The sequence below is a fragment of the Lonchura striata genome, chromosome 15 (genome assembly GCF_046129695.1).
Source record: "Lonchura striata isolate bLonStr1 chromosome 15, bLonStr1.mat, whole genome shotgun sequence".
Taxonomy (NCBI): domain Eukaryota; kingdom Metazoa; phylum Chordata; class Aves; order Passeriformes; family Estrildidae; genus Lonchura; species Lonchura striata.
The window spans coordinates 10928599-10950688 of NC_134617.1; the positions used below are offsets into that span (position 1 = coordinate 10928599).

The following is a 22090-nucleotide window of genomic DNA, read 5'->3' on the forward strand; positions in this document are numbered from 1 at the left end:
ACAAAGAACATCTGTTTTGGCTATGGAAGAAACCTGAGTTTAATTAGTGGCTGCTTTATTCATGGTCTAGGTATGTAGTTTAGGCTGCATATTGTTCTCACTCAATTCTTGCAAACAAAACAAACGGAGATTTTAAATACAGCAACATCACTGGTTTGACTCAATGCAAACACAGGCTTAAAAGAGTTTTGCCAAGGGATTTATATAAAGTCTCACTGAAACTGAATAATCTCTTCCACTGGCTTCTCCTGGCACAGTCTGCAGCAGAGCTTTTCCCCCCACGTTCAGGCTTTTTGTGCATGCTGAAAATTGAAAACTACCTAAAAACAATGCCCTGAAGGTGCTGCTTGAAAAAGAAATTCTTCAAAAGCACAGCAAGGACTTTGCAAATGACTGTGCAGGAATAAGCTCAGAGTTTGTGATTCCCAAACTCATGGCTACATGACTGATTGGCTCTTCAATGTCAGTGAAGACCACCCTTTTTCTGACCTCCTCTGAACAGCATACCAGGATTACACAGAGCCAGGAAAGACTCATGGGTGATAAACTGCCAAGAAAGGAAGTCATTATTTTCTTTCATTACAGTGTATTTTTACTGTGTCACACATATAAACAGTAGAAATGAGTGCAGGAGTTTCACTGAAATGGTCCACAACATTTCCTATGGCTTTTGCAATCACCAATTCAAATCTGAACACCCACATAATTTTTCATTTCAAACACTCAACCCACCCACCCACAAGAGACAAATATTTGTATAGTTCTTTTATTGAGATGATGTCAACCTGGAAAAGATGGACAGACAAGAGGAAGAGGAAATACACATTCAGTTAATAGGAGCAATTAATCCTATCAGTCATGTCCACAAGGCAGTTTGCTACACACTGTGAGATGCTGTCAGTTGGCCTGTCCAAGTGAAGGGCATGTCCAGAGTGTGCCTGGAGCATCCCAGAGCATCTGAACACTTGTCAATGCTGTGGCACAAACAGTATTGGACGAACACACCAAACTGAGCCCTGGGAGTGCCTGTGGATTTCCAGGGAAACATCACATATAAGATATAAAAATGTCTGGCCTGGTGGTGGGTGTTAGATGGGGATGCTTTGCTCGAGATATTCTAACTGTTCTTCAAAAAATCTAATCTGCTCTTCGAGGTCCTTCTGTTCAATCAGCAAGGATGTCTTGACTTGAACAAAGTGTTGGTAGTCCTGGAGCTGCTGCTCTGTCAGGTATTTGGCAAGAATTCCAGAGACCACACGTTCTCTCCGGTCCAGATTCTCCTTCAGGTCCTTTGCATCTTCCCGCTGCCGAGACAAGAGCTTGTGCCGTTCATTCAGTGATTGCTAATGGAACCAAAAAACAAAGCAGCACACCATGAGAACCCATCATTCCTGCCAGGCTCTGTTTCTTCATTTGGAACCACAGTCAATTTAATTTAATTACTTCCTCTTGTGGGCTTTCCACCTGAGTTTTTTCTCAATTGAATTACTCATTCTTGTGGCTTGTAAGGTAAAGACACAATAAATGCCATCAAGGCTCACTTCTCCTATGCTGCCCTCATGGAAAAAAATCAATATACTAAAAATTCTGGTAATTTTAAAGTATCCTGTAACAATCTTCATTCAATTAGAAGCTCTTTAAGGTATGTAGCTTTGTGTTTTGTGTGTTGCATGTGCCCAGAATGCCACTTACATATTAAAAAGACAGAGTGGATTCTATTAAAAGATCCACGTTGATGCCAAGATGATTTTTTGCCTTTTCTTTTATACACCTTTTATATATCCTCAGTACTCTTAGCATGCATATTTGCAATTCCTTAGGTCTGATAACTTAGCATAGTGCTGGTATTCTGTTAAGCCAAGAGATCAAACACCTGGATGCCTTGCAGCTGGAGACCAGAAAACCCTAGGGGTATCTTGGGAAACCAAGGTCCTCTCTAGAACATATCCTGTAAAATAAGATTTAGCCCATCCAGGGGGGAATTCCTTGGGATGGGAGAGGTCATGCCATTCATCCAAGCCTCTCACTGGGGCATCTTTGTTAGATGTGCTGATTTGTAAGGTCTGTAAACTGTATGTGCCATCTATCGTGTGTGTGCATTCCACCTTAGCAAAGTGGGGCACCATAAAGATCCTTATTAAATACCAAGGTAAAGACCCTTTATCATGTAACCATATCTGGCTCTCAAGTTTTTAAGACCACGAAAAGGCATCAGTGTGATAAAATAACAGTGTGATGTAGACAGTAACTGTTCATCAAAGGCTTCTTTTAGAAAAGTTGGGCCTTGCTTGTTCTATGGGAGTTTTGTACCTTTCACCTTGAGCTAATTCTCATTCAGCTGTAATAATTTTCATGGGGATTACACTGCTGGAAAATATTCTGTTTCAGGACAGTGTCCATAAATAGAGCACAATGCAATGGTCACTACTGACACCCTAAAAATGGAGTCAAAGATTGAGATTGCTGGTTTTCCTGACATGAGGGAAAATGTAATTAGTGGGAGAAAGTTGTTAAAAATTGTTGGCACTTAACCAAGTCTTTATTATGCCAAAAGCTGTTGGCACTTAACCAAGTCTTTATTAGGCAGTTTATTCAAATATTTGAATAAATTATTTAAATGTGTTTCCTATGAAGAATATAAATGTAATACCAGGGAAACAACACCCTTCCTGCCTACCATAAAGTGAAAGTAAGCATGTAATACTGTTTAAAATTATTCACATTAATACAACTGACATTTTGCAAGAGGCAAATCCTGGCTCTCTTTGTCACACTGCATGAAAGGACATTTTTAGTGCTATTCTGTGTGTGAGCTATGATGAACCTCCAGAGATACAGGTCAGCAGCAACACAGCTCCAAAAAAATCCCAGTTTTTCTAACTCTATGCTTTTCTAATTTCCAAAAGAGAGATAACAGCAGGTACTGCGTTGTTAAAAACATGATTAGAGCAATAAGCATAGCAGACAAACATAAATACTGGGAAAAATTTGGCTTTTCTTCTTCAGCAAAAAGGAGACTTTGCAAGATTTGAAATTATTTCTGATGACATAAGACAATTCCTCATTTTCCATCAAAGTTGGCTACTTGAGTTAAACTACAGTGAGCTTTATCTCAAATTATGACCACACCTTCCTGCTCGCTAGGACAAACCCATTTAGTGAAATATGATTACGAAGGCAAGTAATGAATGCAATGAAATTATCAGTGAAGAAATAAACCCACAAAAAGCACAGGTTTGGAGCTACAGGGAGCAGCCCAAGGTTCCAAAGGCCACCCCCCTGGCTTGGAGCCACTCAAGGTTTTGCTGTTGGCCCCAGCACAGAGCTGCAGGCTCACTCTGCACTGCTGTGCTCCAGCACTGTCCTGGTCCTCAGCAGGGACTGCTCTGCTCTGCTCCAGCCCTGGGGACATGCCCATCCCGGGACATAAAGAAGTCACACCTGGAAAGATGCGAACTAAACCAGTTCAGCACCTGCGTTGTGTCTCACCTTCTCCTCAGGCTCTGTGTTGCCATCCATCCTGCTCATGGCGTTCTGGACTCGGGCGAGGCGGCTGGACAAGCAGAGCAGGAGGCTCAGCACCTTCTCCAGGTCCCCAATGAACATCAGGTACCGCTCAAACTCGTTGGGCTTGCACAGCTCCCGCACCAGCACCTCCAGCTCCTCGCCCCACTTGGCACATTCCCTGACTTCCATGAGAACCAGCTCCTGTTCCTCCCACAGCGCCTGCAGCCTGGATTGGAGACTGGCCATGAGTTCCAGCTGCAAAAAGAAAAAAAAAAAGATCACAGGAACTGTTACTGCCAAAGAGAATCCACATGAGTTCTAGAAATTCACATTGTCTTTGCCAAATTTTTGACTTGTAAAATAATTTTAAGCTACAGGAAAGGAAAAAGGGGGGGAAAAGCAGTGATGTTTTCTAAGCTGTACTTAATTCTTAAACTCTGAAAAGCAAATTACTGGTAATCACCTTAGCTGGTGATATATTCTCTGGCTCAGAGAGCTTCCAATCAGTCAGAAGGGAACTGCAATAAAGATTACAACATGATTACACAGAATTGTTGTTCTAAGACAGGAGCTTGAAGTTCCAGCTCTGTACCAAGCTTTGGAAGAACTGATTGGAATTTCACTAACCATACACACAGAAAAAGTCAGTTCCATGGGCAATTCAAGCAGGCCATGGTGCCAAGGTAGAAAAGCAATCAGAGGAGGCTGTTTCATGTGAGTCCCACAGTTTCATAGGGAAATTAATTGGAAAAAGGCCTCAAGAGTTGAGTGTGAGCACCATGGACAATGCCACCATGAGCAGGAGCAGCAGTAAGACAGCAGATGATGTGCACAGCAGGAGGAGCCTCGGGAAGGCAGATTGTTGTAATGTGAGATGCAGCATGTCCAGGGGAAAAGCCCACCTGACTGTGCAAAGCTACAAAATCACCCTTCCAAGCTCCATACTTCTGTCACTGTCCAGCTGTGTCCCCCATTCTCTGCATGCATGGAATTAATTTGACACTGGAATGTGCAGAAGCTGCTGCCAGCTCTCAGAGAAAAGAACATTTCTTATTTAGGCTGCCAGTTCTGATTTATTTTACAGATCTAGAGATTAGATTTGAGTGTTAAATTTGGAGTTTGCTGCTGCTGCACAGGAGCTGGCTGTGCAAGGAAACCTTTCATGATGATAGATGAGAGATCTAAGTCAAATCAGAGAGGATTTAAATAGCACCACTTATGATCAATATACGAGTTTTCCAGTACTTTACCTTCTGGCAAAAATTGATTCAAAGTTACCTGTGAAATGTTATTGGGATAAAAATATCCATAGCAATAATGACATTAGTAAGAATTTCTTTGTTGTGATGGAAAAACAGTGGATCTTGTGATGGTTATCTACATACTTTCTTAGATGTGATGTCATCTAGCTCGTTTGTGCAGTCTCTGTTTCTCTTCAGGACTTGGTTTCTCATAGAGGCAGGCTCTTTGCTCCTTTGCTCGGTTTCATGTTCAGATTTTGGACATTCTTCTGGTCCATCTCCATAACTTTTCCTGCTATTGAAAAAGAAAATAAATACCCAAAGCAAACGCTTACAGTTTTCTTCACTAACACTGAGTTCATGGTTTTATCCATCCTGACTTCAGGATCACTCTCCTCTCTTCTCACCACAGGAGATCTTCTAAATTTTTAGAAGATACAGAGCAAAAGATTTGCAGCCTAGGTGTGTCAGAGTCCCTTTAATAAGGAATCACTGAACTACTTTTCTTCCATTGTATACTCTTAACCTCAGACGTTTTTTGGTATGTAAATCAGAAAGCAAAAATGAAGCAACGTGCTCAAGTTCATCTTACTACTAGGATGTATAATATCTATACATTAAAATAGACCAAAGTGCTAGATAATTGGTTTTGTCTACTTACTCATTCTCCTGAACATGCTGCGCCTTTCCCCTTTTCCTGCGTGATTTATCCAGCATGGAAATGTGGACAGGAAACAAACCCTCCATCAGGTCCAAAGCAGTTTTTCTAAGAGGATGAGGCATGAGAATGTCCACCAGAGAGCTGTCCTTGGCAATGATCTCCATAGCAAGCTCCTGGCATCGCTGCTCCTGAGGAGACTGTAGCCTCCTTTGGGGCAGGTGAGTCTCTCTCTCCAGGGGAACATCATCGTGGCTGCTGTGCATGGATGCTTCCTGGGCAAGTAAACCTCTGGCTGGATGTTTGTGTCCTTGGTGAGGCTGAGCTGGTGCTGTGTGGAGAAGCATTCCCAGCCCTGGAGAAGCTGCAGGCTGCTGCTGTTCTGGATGCTTGAGTGCAGCATTCCCACTCACAGAGTGAGTTCTGCATTCCTCCTCCACTCGAGCACTCCCCTTGCTTCCACTTCCTGGGACAGGAATGGAGGTTTCAGGAGTCTGCTCCTTTTTATCCTGACCACACACATGTCCAGTTTTGTCACTATGTTCATGATTCTTGGGTCCATCTTTCTCAGGATCATGGCAGCTGTGGGGAAGAAGACAGTTCCTTTTATTTGAGACATTGCCTCTATGACAGATTTTTTGCAGACTGTTTAGGAGTTATGATCAAATGTTTCTGATGTTATTGTTCCGTCTGGAACTTCCAGTTACTTTTATGCTAACCGGCTAAACTAGGAAATTTAAGAAAAAATTTAATTTTTTTTCCCCATAAGCCATTCAAGTCTCCAGAAACCACTGAGATATTTTTTTGAAAGAGTGGAAATTCTTTTTCTACAGAGGAGTCAACATCACTGCCTTGCTGAGACAGATTTCAGATGTTTATCTCCCTTGGTGCTCTTCAAACTAGCAAAGCAAATGTGGAGAGTTAAAACACAAACTTCCTAATTAGTGACGTGTAAATGGCACACTTTTTTTATTTCCTTTGAAAACCACACCAAAATCCCCTATTGCAGCAGTCCTGATCACACATCTCCAGGCCTGGGCACCTCGGAGCTGTTGGAAATGCTGTTTTCTCCAGAGCTCGGATGAGGGAGCTGTGATCCCGGAGATCTGATGGATCTGCTGGAGCGCGGCTGGCACTACACGCGGTAGGAAGGATTTAAAGGCTGACCCGGACAGCGCGGGTGAATATTCCATGTGGGAATGAAGGGTTCGAGAGGGAAGCGGGGAGCAGCGCTGGGACACGGCTGCAGCCACGCAGCTCCCGAGCCTTACCTGGAGGCGCCGGGGCACGGTGCTGCCGCACATCTGGCACATCTGCACGGGTCCTGGAAGGGAAACAGCTCACTGCGGCAACCAGCATGCCAGGAGAGGCAGCTGCTCGATTTTATTCCCATGTTTGTTATCCCCAGAAAGGGAAGCTGATAGTAGAGCTCCAAGTAGGTTCACTGGGGTTTGTGCTTTTTTCTTTGTATCTTTTGTTTGTTTGTGGTTTTTTCTAGGAAGAAATGTTTGGGTTTTGGTCGTTGTTTTGTTTTTAATCTTTGGGCGTGTTTTTGTCTACCTCTTTTTTATTAATTAAATTGCTATTACATTCTTTTACTAGGTAGCATCAATTTTTTTTTCCCCACCAGAAAACCAAAAGAACAGCTGTCAACAAAAGATACCTCTACTCTCTTAACAGTTCAGAAATTCAGCATTAGTGGAAGTTTGTCAGTCTCTTCAGTAGGGTAATTTTAGTGGTATGTTTAATTATTTATTTTTTGGCCCTTTATCTTCTTTATTCTCCTCAACAATATTGACAGCTACTGTCCTTCAAATTCAGGAGCCAAAAAAAGTTGTTTATTTAAAAAATTCTTCCTCTAGAATGATCTTTTTTGGCACAGGGCTCTAATAAAGTTGCTGTCATTAACAATAACGACTGCTGGAGCACAAACAGCCTCATCCTGCATACAGCATGTGTTCTCTGCAAATGCATTTTCCAAGTGCCAGAGTCCCTCTTGACTTTCTTTATATCCCGTTTAGGTGCTGGTTTCTTACCTGTATAGAAGAGGGAGTGGATTTTGGTCTCTCAAGAGCTCTCCCAGATGCAGAACCCCCTGCCTGTGGGAGACTTTCAGCTGATGGACACTTGCTGGTACAGCTCCTGTCCCCCTTGCTGGTCCCATTCAGTGGGGGAGCAAGAGGCAAAGGAGGAAAAACATCTGGTGATTTTTGATCAGAGAGAAGTTGGCAGAAAACCTCATCATTCTGCATCTTCCTGCTTCCATTTGGGTTGGAAATCTGGTCAGGAGGACCCTTGGGATTTGACAGCCTCTTCTGCAGGGGTGGCTTATGCAGTGGGAGGTGTTGTGAACCCCCTGGTCTTTGACTGATCTTTCGTTCCATGTATTTGATCAGTGCACTGTGTTGGATTTGTTTCAGCTCTGTCCTGGAGACACCTGAACTGGAAAATGCCTTTCCTCTGTTCTCCAGATCCCTTCTCCTGGATGCCACTGTACCTTGCTCAGCGGTTTCATCCCTACCTTGACTCCATGATACTTCCTTATCCATTAGGTGATTGAGCTTCTCAGGCTCAGAGTAGCAGAGTTTCTTTTGCTCTTGGGTTACCCTTTTCCTTCCCCCTGCTTGACCTTTTTGTGGCCTCCTTATTTCATCATTTCTGTTGAAACTTTCCAAGGATTCTAGATGAGGAGAGCAAGGAACAGGTCTGGCATCCTCGCTTGCACTGGATAACGAGAAAGACCGAAGGTGTTCAACTGATGGCCTTTTAGAGGATTTCTGTCTCAATCTGACAGGCAAACTCATCTGTAAGTCTTTTCTTTTAAAGGAGGTTTCTTTGAGAACCTTTTTCTGAGCCACTTTAAGTTTCTCTATGTAGTCATTCTGGAAAGTCTCTTCTGTGAATGAGGCAGGACTCCTCCAAATGAGATCTTTGTTCTGAAGCTGGAGATCATCAGCACTGTGCTGATGGTGGTGGCTGCTCCTCTGAAGCTGATGGCCTTCTCTTTGTAACTCTAGACACTGTGCTGAGGCAGCATAGCTGCTTGATGGAATTTCCTTTGGTGAGCTCCTTGAGTCTTTGTTGGGGTGCAGGACACTGGTGGTTTTCCCTGCAGAAAGATAGTAAAGCATGGGAGTTGCCTGCCTGGTTATTTGCTCACCAGCCTGCTCCTCCCAAAGCTGTCTTGAGAGCTGTGTTTGAAATACAGGCTGGTGTTTCTGAGCAGGAGGTTCCTCCTGTTCCAGACACGTGCTGAGGTCAGGGCTGCTGTTACCCTGATTTTCTTTCTGGACTTCACGTAATGACTGAGATGTGGAATCTTCCTTTGGTCTGAAAAAAGCCATTTGGCTTGTGCCATCACAGCACTGCCTCCTTCCCTGATCCAACTGCTCACACTGAGGGCGCTCCCCTTCCATAGCTTTGCAGCTGCAGGACAGTGGTGATCTCAGCACTTTGTTTTGCTGGCTTGGGACTAGTTCCCTAATATTGCTCATAATTTTTCCTTCAGAATCATAGCACTGATTTTTGTCTGCATAACTGTTCAGCTTCCTGGGAGCATTTTTATTTAGAAGAGCATCCTCCATGTATTTTAATTCCAAGCTGTCCTCAAACACATCCTGATCCATGTCTGAATGCCACTCAGCATGGAGTGGGCCCTGAGCACAGGGCAAGGACTCTTTCCTCTGCCTGGGCCCTGGCACAGCGCTTGGCAGAGCTGCTTCTCTGGCACTTGGCTTACACACACCCCTGGGACACTGTTTGACTTCCTGTGTATCATTAACAGCATTGGGGTTGGAATGCGCTTGCTGATAGGATTTGAAGTTCATCTCTTTGGGAATTTTGTTAGCATGACCTGAATTATACGCAGAAAGTATTTTGGGGACATTCGTTACAGAGTCTGTCTTTAAATATTCTTGAAAAATGAATGATGAAGGTCTCCTGAAAATGTGTGGATTGCTTCTCTTTGTAGGTTGTTGTGAGAGGCTGCACTCTCCATTTTCTTCTGTCTTTAACACCTGAGCTTTTGAGACCTCATCTGTAGAATCAGAGGAAAGGCCCTTGTTTTCCAGAGGCTGTTCCCCATGAGGCCCTACACCTGTCCGTGTGACTGCATGGCAGCGCTGGCTGCGTGGTGCCTCTCTGTCTGCTGGCTGGCCGTGCTGCAGGCCGGGCTGCACCGTGCCCTCAGCGTGCCCTGCGGAGCCCCGGCTGTCCCCGCGCCCGGCAGAGGCGGCACAGCTCTGGGACACTGCCGGCGCTGCCAGGGCTGGGGCACCCTCATCTGGAGTCCTTTGGGAAGGAGCAATTCCCTCACAACAGCTATGGGAGCTGCTGTGGGTGCTCAGGCCCTGGCGGGGTCTGAGGGCAGAGTGTGCAGCACTGAGATGATAAATTCCCGTCACATACTCCGAGTCCATGTACGGGCCCTGCTCTGGAGGCACACAGGAGGATCCACCATGGCACGATGGTGTGGGGTACTCTGGAACGTTTGATCCTCCTGAGAAAGAGCTGTAAGCAGAGTCTGCCCTTCCAGGGAGGTCCGTGCTGCTGATTGACTTCACTGACAAAAGATGATCATTTTCAGGAGAGGCCACAGGCTCTAGCAGCTTCCCAGTTCTGCCACCTTGCCTTTGAGTCCATCTTTCTATCTCATTCCCAGCTGAAGTCATGGTGTAGTATTTCCAGAAATCCAAATCTGATTAAAAGTCCACAACTAAGTTGTCAGAAATGAACATTTTTCTCTACTGTTACATTCCAATTCTATCTAGAGGATCCTAAAAAGAAAGAGAAATGTGTGAAAAAGACTCGGTGGGAGGATTCTCCTGGCACATCTTGGAAAACCTTTCCCAGAGCCCTAGAAAAAGGTGTCTGAGACTTGACAGAGCGTTTTGGTGAGACATTCTGCTGTCAGTCCCAGGTCACAGATTTTAAAAGGCGGCCAAATGTTTATGACTGCAGCTCAGGTTCCCTGCAAACCCCCAGATGCACTAGGAAAAAGCACCAGCATAGAGTTCACGTATGACAAATACACAGTTTTTGCAGAGTCTGGAAAACAACCTGTGTTTATCAGCAGCACTTGACAGTTGCTCTCTGATTGCTGTGCAGGATGCCCATAGGTTTAGTTTAACACATGGATCTCCACAAGCAGCAGCCAACGGGCCAAGCAGGAGATTCTCACACCAACAGCCTGACCCTCTCAGCCACCCTGCCAGCTTCAAACCCCCTGACCTGCTCCCAGGCAGTAGGAATCCCAAATAAAAGATTGAACCTGGCACCAGAGTGGTGCTATCCAGCAGCCTTGTTTAGTAATTCTCATTTTAAACCAGCTCTAGAAACTGATTAGTTATTAAAAGAAAGCAAACAAACAATCTTGAAAAGCTTCATCAACAAGTTGCTTCAGTAAAAGGCCTTTTGAGGAGACACAAACTGTATCCAGATCCCTCCAGAATATTACATGTCTGATTTATTCATAAAGGTTGACACTAATCTGCCATTCCCAATATCATATTTCTGTGGTGGGACCCCGAAAAGCTGGCAGAAAGAGCAGAAAGAGAGGTTCCAGGGTGATGTTTCTCTTTAATTAAAAAAAATAAAATCATCACATTCCTGCCTTGTTTCAAAGAAAGCCCTGGTATCATTCATTTTGAGCCAAAGGAAGAGATGGATAGGAGCCAAAATACACAAGTTAATCTATAAATGAAACTTGGACTGGTGGGGCACACTAAATAAATTAACTAGTTTCTGGGAAATGAAAACAGCCTAACCACCACAAAGTGGTAATCTGCCTGCCTTTTTTTTTTTTTTTTTTTTTTTTTTTTTTTTTTTTTTTTTTTCCTGGGTGTCTTGTTTTTTAACATTTTAGTAAGAAACCAACTCAAGGATGTCTGGAGTTCTCTCCCTCTTTACAGATGATTTAAAACACAGCTGTGAAATTGAATTGTCTGTCCCCGAATGACAGGATCACAATGGAAGTGGGAAGCTTCAGTGGCTGATGATGCCATTCCCCATCCTTTTCACCATGGTGCATTGAGGAATTTAAAGAAATAAAAACTTCAGATACTTGGTGAAAGGAAAACCTTGGATTTTCTGAAACCACTGAGGAAAAAGAGCCTTGAATGACTGCAATGCCACGAAGTGCAGACTGGGAGGGGACCACAGTGTATCCCAGTGCAGTGACAATTCCCAGGAGTGCCCTGGAGGTCTGCCCGTGGCAGTGACCACTGGGAGAGCTCAGAGGTACCCAGAGGTGCTGAGGGTGCACAGGATCAAACCCCAGAGGAGCCACATTCCACAGAAGATCCAGAAGACAGACTGCTCAGTTATTCTTATCTCCCTTGTTTTAATTAAATTTTTCTCCCAGTGGAACCTCTCCAAGCAGCTCTTGCTGATGGTGCTGTAAATAGATGGAGTCTTTGTCTGGTCTTTGTCTGGGATGTGCTGGCACAGTTCCATGGGAGTTCATGGAGCCACCCTGATTTACAGTGAGAATTTGGCTCTAACTTTTCTCAGCAATGTGCAGAATCCAAGTAACTGTTGTGATTTAGTTCATGTCTATCAGTGGCAGCACTCTCCTGGTTTCCTATACCAGACATTCCCAATATCTCTTTTCCCCCATTGTTTCAAGTTGCTCATTGGGATTTACAGTGAAGTTGGCAAGAAAGAGAAGAATTTTTGACTCAGGTTTTTATGATGATACCAGAAGTAACAGGAAATATAATTTAAGTATTTTAGAAGACTGAGGTAAGAAGACCTGACTGATACTGAAACACACCTTAGGAAAAACCTGTCTTACTTCTTTTGAAGAGGATATTTCCTAAACCCTGGCAGCAGAATGGTTTACCTCAATGTGTTCAAAGTAATATGTGGAAACTGCTCTCTCTTTCCCATGTAAGAGAAAATCATGAATGTCCCTAAAAGTCAACTGACAGGAACAATGACATTATTGCTCTCCTGGGGAGGTGGCAGAGCTCCCTCATGGCCTGTGCTGTCTCTGGGTCTCAGATACATTCTGGCAAGGCTGGAATACCATGTGCCATTCCAGACCCGTTTCCAATACCTGCATTGCAAACCAATGAAAGCAAGAAGAAAAATTAAATTAAATTATAGTATATCAGAACCAAAGCCACTGAAAGATGAAGGAAAGTGTATTAACAGTGTAAGAATACAGGGAAGTATACCCACTCCATGCCCAAGGAAGAAATATCAGCCACTATCAACCTATTCAATTCCAAAGTTGTTTGCTTGTTGTTTTTTGTCGTTAAAAATAGAGGCTAACTTAACTTCCATCCACATCAACCTGTTCTGTTCTAGGGAAAGATGATTTGCATTGCACAATCTTGAATTCTTTGCAACCAACTCAGTATGTCAAAGCCTGATATCTGGCAAATTAACTCTATAGAGAAAACCTAGCGACTCCAGACCACAGTCAGTGAACAACTTGCCTGTCTTATAAGGGAAAGATTTATTATAATTACAGTTTGGTCTTGTTTGACCTCATTTAGAGTTTGCCAGGTGCCATAATTGATCTGTAACTCACCTGCACTTATATACAATGCTTGCCCAAACAAATCAACTCCCATCAGACACACAGGTATTCTCTCTCTCAAGTCTCTGATTTGCCCTCAACAACCCAGGAAAAACAGCCCCTGGCACATAACACAGTCTGCAATAATTCGTGCACTTGTGGAGTCCCCTTGAAATGATCAAGACAATCTTTCCATCACAGAAGCAAGAATGAGAATTTCCCTTAATAAACACAAGCAGAGTTCAAACCTTCCTAGCTCTCTTGTTGTGTTTTTATACAAATGGCTCCATGAAAATAAAGGGGAAACCCACAGCTGTTGATCTGGATCAAACTACAGTACACAAGTGCTCTCCAGAAGAGAACAAGTGTGCAAACCACAGAGCAAACACCTTGACAACCTCCCAGTATTATGTCATGTCCACATTAGTGAATGACCTGTTCCTTATCAAAGGGTAAACACTGGATGTAAATATTAACTGAAATTCTTCAGATTCCAGTCTGTTGCACAGGCTGCAGCACCTGACCCATCTGCTCCCCAGAGCCTGAGATCTCATTGCTACCAAAAGATCACCTGAGAGACTCTTGCTTTAGCAGGTGATCCTCCTGGCTTTCCCAGGGCAGCCCAGAGAGGCCAGAATCCTGGGGAAGTTGGGTGCAGAATCCTGGGGAAGTCGGGTGCAGTCTCTGGCATCCCAGAAACCTTCAGGAGGTCACTAGCTGGTGATCCAGCACAGGTTCCCAGGTCTCCATCCAAGTCTTCCTGGACAGAACCCATGCCCCTGCACAACATGGGTGCATTCTCTGAGATATGAGATGTCTGGAAATAAGAGCTGCTTCTTTCACCAGACTCTGAAATATCCAGAAATTCCAGACAAATGTCTGAAGTCTTCAAATTCCATCACTTTGACATGACTGTTGAAAGGATGAGAGAAATGGAAGGATACTACATTCAGGAAAGCACTGCCTTTGTGCCCAGCATCTCTGAAAGTCACTATTTCTCTCTTTCTCTGCCTTTTCTTTTTGACAGATATTTTCCCTTTGTTATTATTTGTTTCTAGCCTATAATAAAAAAATTTATCCCCTTGGGCTTACAGCTTTAGGTTTCTAACATTAAGGCAAACATAGCAGATGATACTGCTTTTGGTTGACTGAAAAAACACACTTTCTGCTAATCCCTATTATTTTGCTAAGATTTCTGTAGACTCTAATCCCTGTTTTTCTCATTCAGTGCAATCTCTAGAACTATTGTACAGGTAGGTAATGATCACCAAGGATATTGTACGTCAACACCCAAGGACAAAATCTCACATTTGGCTTCTAGGTTTAGTGGAAGGCTCACCCAGCTACTGGGAAGTCAAAGTGTCACACAGTCCCAAAACAGAGCCTAAGTGGGATTTAGAGGAGGTTTATGCCTTGTGTGCACAGAAATAAATTTCACCACAGTTTGAGGAATGTAAATATTTCCAGTAAAACCCATGGATACACACTTGAGGCTTTCTGGAGCTATCAAAGGGTCATGAGAAATTTAGAGACGGATGAAAGTAACAATAACAACAATAACATTAATAATATTAAAATTAACAACAACAACAATGCCTATCAGTATCCCCTTTTTTTTGTGTAGGGGCATAGACAAACCTTCCAAAACTTCCCCACCCTTCTATGCCAGGCTCTCTAAGGAAGAAGAGATCCCTAGTGACCAGCAAGGGAGCTTTGCTGGAGCCACACTACCAGAATGGGTCCATCCTACACCTTCCTGGCACCACTTCCCAAAGGGATGACATCCCACTGATGGACAGGAACATTCGGCATTTTTCTAACATGCCTCCTGGGTGATGAAAAGCTATGGCCCAAATAAACTGCTTTTGGAAGGGAGCTATGGCCCAATCTCTGGCCAAGGAATTAATGAGGAAGATGAGGTTTGGCAATTCTTCACAGCCCCATGAGAGACCTTTTCTGAGCACTGAGCACCCAACAGAGTCTGACCTTTTAATTAGAGCAGTCACCCACTACATACCTCTCCATTGTCCTCGAATTCCCTGACTTTCCTTATGCAGCCTTAAAAATTTCTTCTGGTTTCCACCAGCATCAGTCTCTATTCTATTAAACACCAAACACTTACTGTTTCTTCTACCTCTAAGTGCTTCTCAGAAAATGATTTTGCCAGAAATCAGTTTAATCTCAAATGTATGCATTTCTTCTCAACCATTTCCATTTCATCCCTTCTAATGTCATAATATTTTCCTTATTTCTTTTTAAAATCTAATCAAGTTCATTTGATGCCATAATCTTAGCCCCAAAGTGTTTTAACAGGCTACAAAAACACCACAAAAACATTAAAAAATTACGGACTTTAAAGTACTAAAAATCAAAAAGAAAAAAAAAAAACGAATGACACTGTTGATTCTTAAACATATGTCTTTAGAATGACTATATATATTATTAAATTAACTAATTAATAGAATGTAATTAATATCTATAATAAACATGTTTTCTTGTTTTTATCATGTTGACTGCTTCCCAGCAAGGCAATCCAAAAAACATTAGGGAAAAATAAAATTCTCACGGACCCCCTGACCTGCTCCTGGCTGCACTGAGCTTCCCACAGCTTAGGCAGCAAGTCAAGCTCACAAGAGAAGAAACTGGCCTTAAAACAGGGGTAATCCAGTTCAACATCCCCTTCCACTGGCATGGTTTTAGTCCAGAATCCTGTGAGTTGGTAGTTAGTTAGCAATCTATGCAAGCAGTTTTAAAAACATGTTCATTATTAATTGCCTGTAATTAGAAAAAATCAAGTGCTTATTACAGGCAGCTTCACCAGCTCCCACACATCCCAAACCCAATGTATTCCCAGCACTGCCTGGATCAGAATTTGCCTTTTGCAAATTTATCAGAGCTCTGGGAGAGCTGAGGCTCACTCAAACTTACTAGTGAGGGTTGGCAGGCTGGGAAATGTCCTGGAGACATCTTATCTTTGAAGAATTGTGGTTTTCTGGCACCTACATATGCTTTATTCTAATGTAAAACTATTCTCAGAAACTTTATGGATGGCTCTGTAGTTGCAGTCCAAGAGCCCTTGCCAGAACAACACTGCAGATTCCAATTTCTACACGCTGTGGTTATGTTTACCTCAGACAAACCTGCAATGAGAACAAACATTCCTGCTGCAGCTCCAGTTTTAGACAAGGATGGATCCAGAGGCACTGACTGGGGAAGGAGCAGCATCCAGTTCACCTCAATGAAGTGGGATTGTAGATATATACTCTTTATCTATCATGTATGTGTTTATATCATTTAAATTATGGCTTCAGATGGATCAAAAAGTTCATTCTCTGGTCCCTTAATGTACAAAGAAGCTTTTTGCTGAACTTTGCAAGCTTTAGACTGTGTGCTATGAACTTCATGAAGATATAGAAAGAAATACGTCTCTCCACTACATTCCCAAAGTAATTTCCATCTAGGGAATACCGACAGCTAAAATATGGGATAGGGTGACATGGTCAAGCTGGCTCACCTAGATTATCCCTGAGAACAAGAGAGCACAGGAATCAGCTTGTGGTACCTGGAAAACTTCCCAACACTGAACACAAGTGAGGAGGAGACTGAGGACATGAGAGAAACAGAGAGAAAGCAAGCACAGATGTGGAAGTGGAGCTCCACCTAACAAAATAATCTCCCTGGACCTCAGAGTGTATCTCACAAACTTAAATTCTGTTCTGCCACACCAGTAGGACTCTGCCTTGCCATGAAATCATTTGAGTCCCACAGCAGGAGCAGAACCCAGGCCTCTGCCTTCTCAGCACTCCTCCTAACTACAAATTCATTTTTTTAATACCTTACTACCCTCAGGAAATCATGTAACTTTTCCAGTCTTTCATAGCAGCAGTCTAAAATATAACTGGCAATCGATATTAGCACTTCCATTTATAAATCAAGGATTATGAAGTAATATCAATTAATGTGGTATTTTAAAAAAGCCATTAGCTCTTTCTTATTTTGACATAGGAGATGGAAACTTTTCCTTTCCACAGGATGTCTGTTTTCAGCCTAATCCACACAGATGTTAAATATAATTACGCCTGCCTTTGGGCTGGAGTGGACAGTAATGCAATATCCATTTACTACAGAACATTCCACTGGAACAAGAGGAAACCACCAAATATACACAAGAAATAATATATTAGACTGCTCTGTTCCTTTGGCAAATATTGCATTCCAGTATTTTCCCATAGCTTTTGTTTGGGCAGAATTCAAAATGTTTATGCTTAACCTCACTACACATATCTCTGGTCTCCAGAACAAAAAATGAAAACCTGGATTAGTAGTTTAAAATAATCTGGAAATATCCATTAGAACAGGTTTAATGGTGGTGGTGGGGGGCTGCTCAGAATTGGGGGTAGAAATCAAGCCCTTGGTCCACAAAGAGCATCACAGAACCACAGAGTGGTTGGGTTGGAAGGGTCCTTAAGAATCACCCAGTCCCACCCCCTGCCATGGCAGGGACATCTTTCACCAAACCAGGTTGCTCCAAGCCCCATCCCACCTGGTCTTGGACACTTCCAGGGATGGAGCAGCTACAGTTGTGCCAGGGCCTCAGCACCCTCACAAGGAAGAATTTCCTCTCAGTATCTAAACTAAACCCACCCTCCTTCAGCCTCCCTCCAGACATGCTGCAAGACTGGCAGGAGATGGCAGAGGAAAAAAGCTGGGGAAGTACAAATTAATTCAGTTCTGGGACAAGGCAGCACTCAGAGCTTTTGTGAGAGACCTTCCCTAAGCAGGTGACTGCAGGACAGGTTCACCTCTGGTAACAGGTGAGTAATTCAGAGAGCAGTGGCAGTTTCAGTGATAGGCTCTACTGGGTACATAAAAGCAAGGGACCAAGAGATTTCCTGTCTGGAGCACTTCATACCAGCTAGTTCCCATCCAAACAGAAAGTTTTGCAGATCCACCTTTCTATATTTAACCCATTCTACAGAAATTCCTCTCTGAGTTCCCAAATCAGTCCTCTATAATCTGCATTTCACCATTAGCCTCAAACATTGCCTGCGCTGAAGAATCATTAAGTACATTTTGTGCCAAAGTAGCTATTTTATGCATTAAAAAAATATATATACCTGCCAGACCCTTTAACTGATCCATTTACCACAGACCTAGATTTTATTTATTCTAAAAAAACCCACATAATTTGTGCACTCAAGGATAGAGCAGAGCTCCTGTGACTGCATTAGACTCAGGTGACACTCCAGACTGTCCACGTCCACAGCAGGGATACGATTGATCCCTTACACACTACAGCACACTGATAATTTTAGGATTTTAAAGATAATTTTTCTGTTACAACTTCAATTCTGTCCTCAATTATTTGGTTTCATTCCCACATTTCCCTATGAAAATGCCATCAGAGATCCCGAGGACAAGCCCTGAAGTTCAGGTGGCCTGAGACAGCTTCCAGCCCCAAGTTAAACATTTCAAAATGCGGTTTTAACATTTTCCAACACACATGCTGCCCCTTCCTCTGTTTCCAGGCTGGCTCTTACAGAGGGTGCCTCAGATGGGAGCACATGGACTTTGGCAGCAGATGCACCCGAGAGCTGAGTCAGCCCTGGTGGGGGAAAGGGTTGATAGAAAACGCAGCAGCCGCACTCCTGTGTGTCCGACATTTCTTCTCCCAGCACCACGCAGCAGCTCGTGTCCGGCCTGGATGGGCTGATGCCCCACGTTCCGGTCATCCCTGCCCAGCAGGACCATTGGCCCTGCCTGCCCCTCGCTGCCCAGCTGGGATGGCACCGTGTGCTGAGCCTCCCTGCACGATGCCATGGGCACAGGGCACACGCACCTGGCACCTGGCTGTGCCTCCAGCACCCAAACCCACCCACTCACACACTGCACACACCCGCTGAGGCCAGGCACGTGTGGGGTGTGCCCCAGCGCTCAAGAGACGCTGCTGAGGGGAAGGAAAATCTGCTTGACAGCCCAGACGAGTGAGCTCATCCACACGCACTCAAAGGTCTGCAGCCGGGATCTCACTGCATCCCACCCCACGCACAGCCACTTATCCACAGCTGAGGAGCAGTGAGAGCATGGGTGAGCAGAATCACGTTCTCCAGACTTACAGCAAACACAACACAAACAACAGAGTAAGCAGAATGTTCTTTTCATTCTTTTCTTGCATAAAGCAAATATACAGACAGCACAGCAACTGCTGCAGACAGTATGTACCAGGTACAGGCATCTAAAATACACACACACACACACACACACACACACACACACACACTCTGAGGTGTTGTTTGGCTTTGTTAGAATCACAGAACTACAGAGTGCTCTGGGTTAGAAGGAACCTTAAGCTCACCCAGTTCCCCGCTCGCTGCCACGGCAGGACACCTTGCACACAGTTACCTGCGAGCTCCAGCAATTGAAGAAATGAATGTTCCCAGCGAGTACAGCCAGCGCACATTCTCTGCCGCCAATACTCTCTTTCTAAAAGAGCAGCAGTGCTCTGGCCCCACACTCCGGCTGAGGAGATCTCACAGCGGCGGGCAGAACTCGTGCAGCCCAGCCCGAGCGGGGCCCCGGGGCTCCCGGGGCCAGCGGCCATTCCCGCAGCACCGGGACACACCGGGCACAGCCCGGCCGGCTCCGCCGGGCGCTCCGGACAGCGGCGGAGCTCCGGCACAAGGCGACGAGCCGCAGTGGGCCGGGCCCCGCGTTATCTCCCGGTCAATCATTCACAGCCGCGCCGCGCCTGCCGCCGCTCCCACGTGGGCACCGCTGAAAAATTCCATCAACACGCTCCAAGGGCACGGGAGAGCGGGCGAGGCCGCTGCCCTGCCGCCCCGAGCATCCCTCCAGGATGTCCCCGCTCCAGGAGCATCCCCTGCTGTCCCCAGCCCTTGCCCTGGGGCACTTGAGAAGCACTGCTAGACAACAACTAATTAAATCCAACTGAAAGTAGTTAGTTTTAATCCAACAAAGGAGTTAGATTCGATTTTCTTAAAAGATTATGTACTGTTTTCTTAAGGGGGAGAGAGAAAGGCGTGTACAGTAAAAGTTAAAGCAGCTCAAGGCAACAGCTGAAGCTCTGTTTTGTATGCCACAGTTTTTTTGTGTGGCTTTTTAAATAATTCTAAATATTTTGTTCATAAAAGTGCACAGAAGGCACACAGTAGGCTTTCATGTATATTGTGTGACTCTGAATCAACTCAAGCTTCTGCAATAAGTTTTTTCTGCCTCCAAATATATGTCATGAAGCCTGATATAATTTATAATGGCCTTATTCAGTGAAATGAATTCCCACTAGTTTCCAGATGGGCTTAAAAAATAAGCTGATTTTGTGGCACTATTTTTTCCCTCAAACTAAGCTGGATAATGCCATGCAGGCTAGAGCTCTATGATTTGTTATGAACTGTCTCTCCAGGGAACACTTCCACACTTCCCACAAAAATAATCTTCTGACCTGTGGCTGTGTTTTATGTGTTGGGAAGGACAAAAGTGTTCTCCAGTGGGCCACAGGCTGAGCCTTTGGGTTGTGCCCACCCTGCTCTCCAGCACGGCTGTGCCATCATAGAGAGCTTGGAATGGCTTTGCTGCAGAGCAGCTGGGCAGGACAGGGATCCTTTTGTGGGTAGTCTCAATCCACTTGTCCTGAGCATGAAGAGCCTCTGGAATACAATTCATTGATTATTCATTTAATTAATAGTTCAGGTTTTTCTGTGAGCAACCACCCAGGCTCCCCTTCAAAGCCCAGTATACAAATAGGCCATCCCACAGCTCAGTTCTTTTTCACCAGAACCTGTATTCAGTAACTCCCCAAGTGTGGAGAAGGGCTCCTGAGAAGTTACTCAGTAACTAACTCGGTGTTTAGTCATTGCACTTAATCATATTTTCACACGGCAGGGACTTGGTATCTGATCATGTGTTCTGCAGTAGGAGGTAAGGGGACATTTCCAGCAGTCAAATGAGAAGGAAGAAAATCCTGCACTGGGGGAAAAAGGCAAACCTGAGCAACTCTCCTGCCCAGTGATGAGCAGAACTCTGGTCTGGGGGCAGAGCTGCCAACTCCAGTGGTGCCTTTTGTACATTCCTTTTGCCCGTGAAACACTTGTGCAGGTCTTTCAGAGAAGGAAGACAGGTTTGGGACAGTGCTGCAGACAAGCCTGGCCTCAGTCCTACAGGAATAATCCAGGTTCCAGCATGCCACATGAGAAAATAGGGGAAGTCAAAGCCATCATTCCACCCTGCACCTCAGAGAGTTAATTCAGCAGCTCCTGCCTCTCCAGGACTCCAGCAGTTGGACCCTGCAGCAGTTACTCACTCTGGGGAGTTTGGTTTGGCTCTGGGATTCGTCACACATCCTTGAAAGGTTTAGCCCTTATACGGATAAGGAGATTTTAAAAGACATTTCAACACATCAGAACAGCCCAGACTTTTCCAGATGCAGCACAGTGCCTGATTTCTGTCTCTGTGAGACAAATATGCAGACATTGAGTTCAAGGGTCCTCTAATGAAGTTCTCTTGTATGTTAATTGGGGATGAACAACACTCTTCTTACCACACTGCTGTCAGGATAAATCCATTAAAAACTGTGCCACTCTTTAAAACAAACACAATCCCTGCATAACCTGAGGGTGCTGAAAGCCTCTGCAAGGTGCAGAATGTCAGCAGATCACCTGAAACTCTGCAAAACTGCCAAGCCTTGGGAAAACAGCCCTGTCACCACAGTGTCACCCAACCTGAGCTCTAAACCAGGGGAAATTTCACCAGTAACTCACACTAATGCACAGCACTTTGAGTGTGATAATAGCATTCAGCAATTATAAAATATCCCCAACTCTAAATCACATGTTCCAAATGCTCCTCCTCACTTATAAACTGGTTGCCTTGTAAAGAAGTTATTGAATGTTTCATCTGGTCTGCAGCTCTGGTGGGGTGAGTCTCACAGTGGCAAATGGTTCCAAGGCTGGGTTCCAGGAGGGCTCAGCAGTGACCCTCACACGTGGAACACTGAGCAGAGCTAACAGGGAGCAGGTGGGAGCTCCTTTAGGGCCCCACCTGCCACAGTAAATCCACGTGTCACAAGTATTAGCAATAAAACCTTCCCACTGCCTTCACATGAAGTACTGTTGATTTGGCCTGAATAATTGCCCTTTGCTCTAG

At 44.4% G+C, this 22090-nt stretch overlaps 1 protein-coding gene across 2 annotated transcripts; it reads right to left on the reverse strand.

Annotated features, from left to right (window-relative positions):
• Nucleotides 1-752: 752 nt before the first annotated feature.
• LOC110481082 (protein Shroom1) lies at nt 753-19605 on the reverse strand. 2 transcript variants are annotated; one of them, XM_021549549.3, is made up of 7 exons: nt 19334-19605; nt 7443-10181; nt 6678-6730; nt 5410-5988; nt 4893-5040; nt 3490-3762; nt 753-1343 (listed from the first exon to the last, which is right to left on the reverse strand). In XM_021549549.3, the coding sequence occupies exons 2-7, from the start codon at nt 10074-10076 to the stop codon at nt 1089-1091; spliced, it is 3942 nt and encodes a 1313-aa protein (XP_021405224.3). In that variant the 5' UTR covers nt 10077-10181; nt 19334-19605; the 3' UTR covers nt 753-1088. The 2 variants fall into 2 exon arrangements, with proteins under 2 accessions (XP_021405224.3, XP_077642829.1); XM_077786703.1 differs by having other exon boundaries at nt 4893-5043.
• Nucleotides 19606-22090: the final 2485 nt, after the last annotated feature.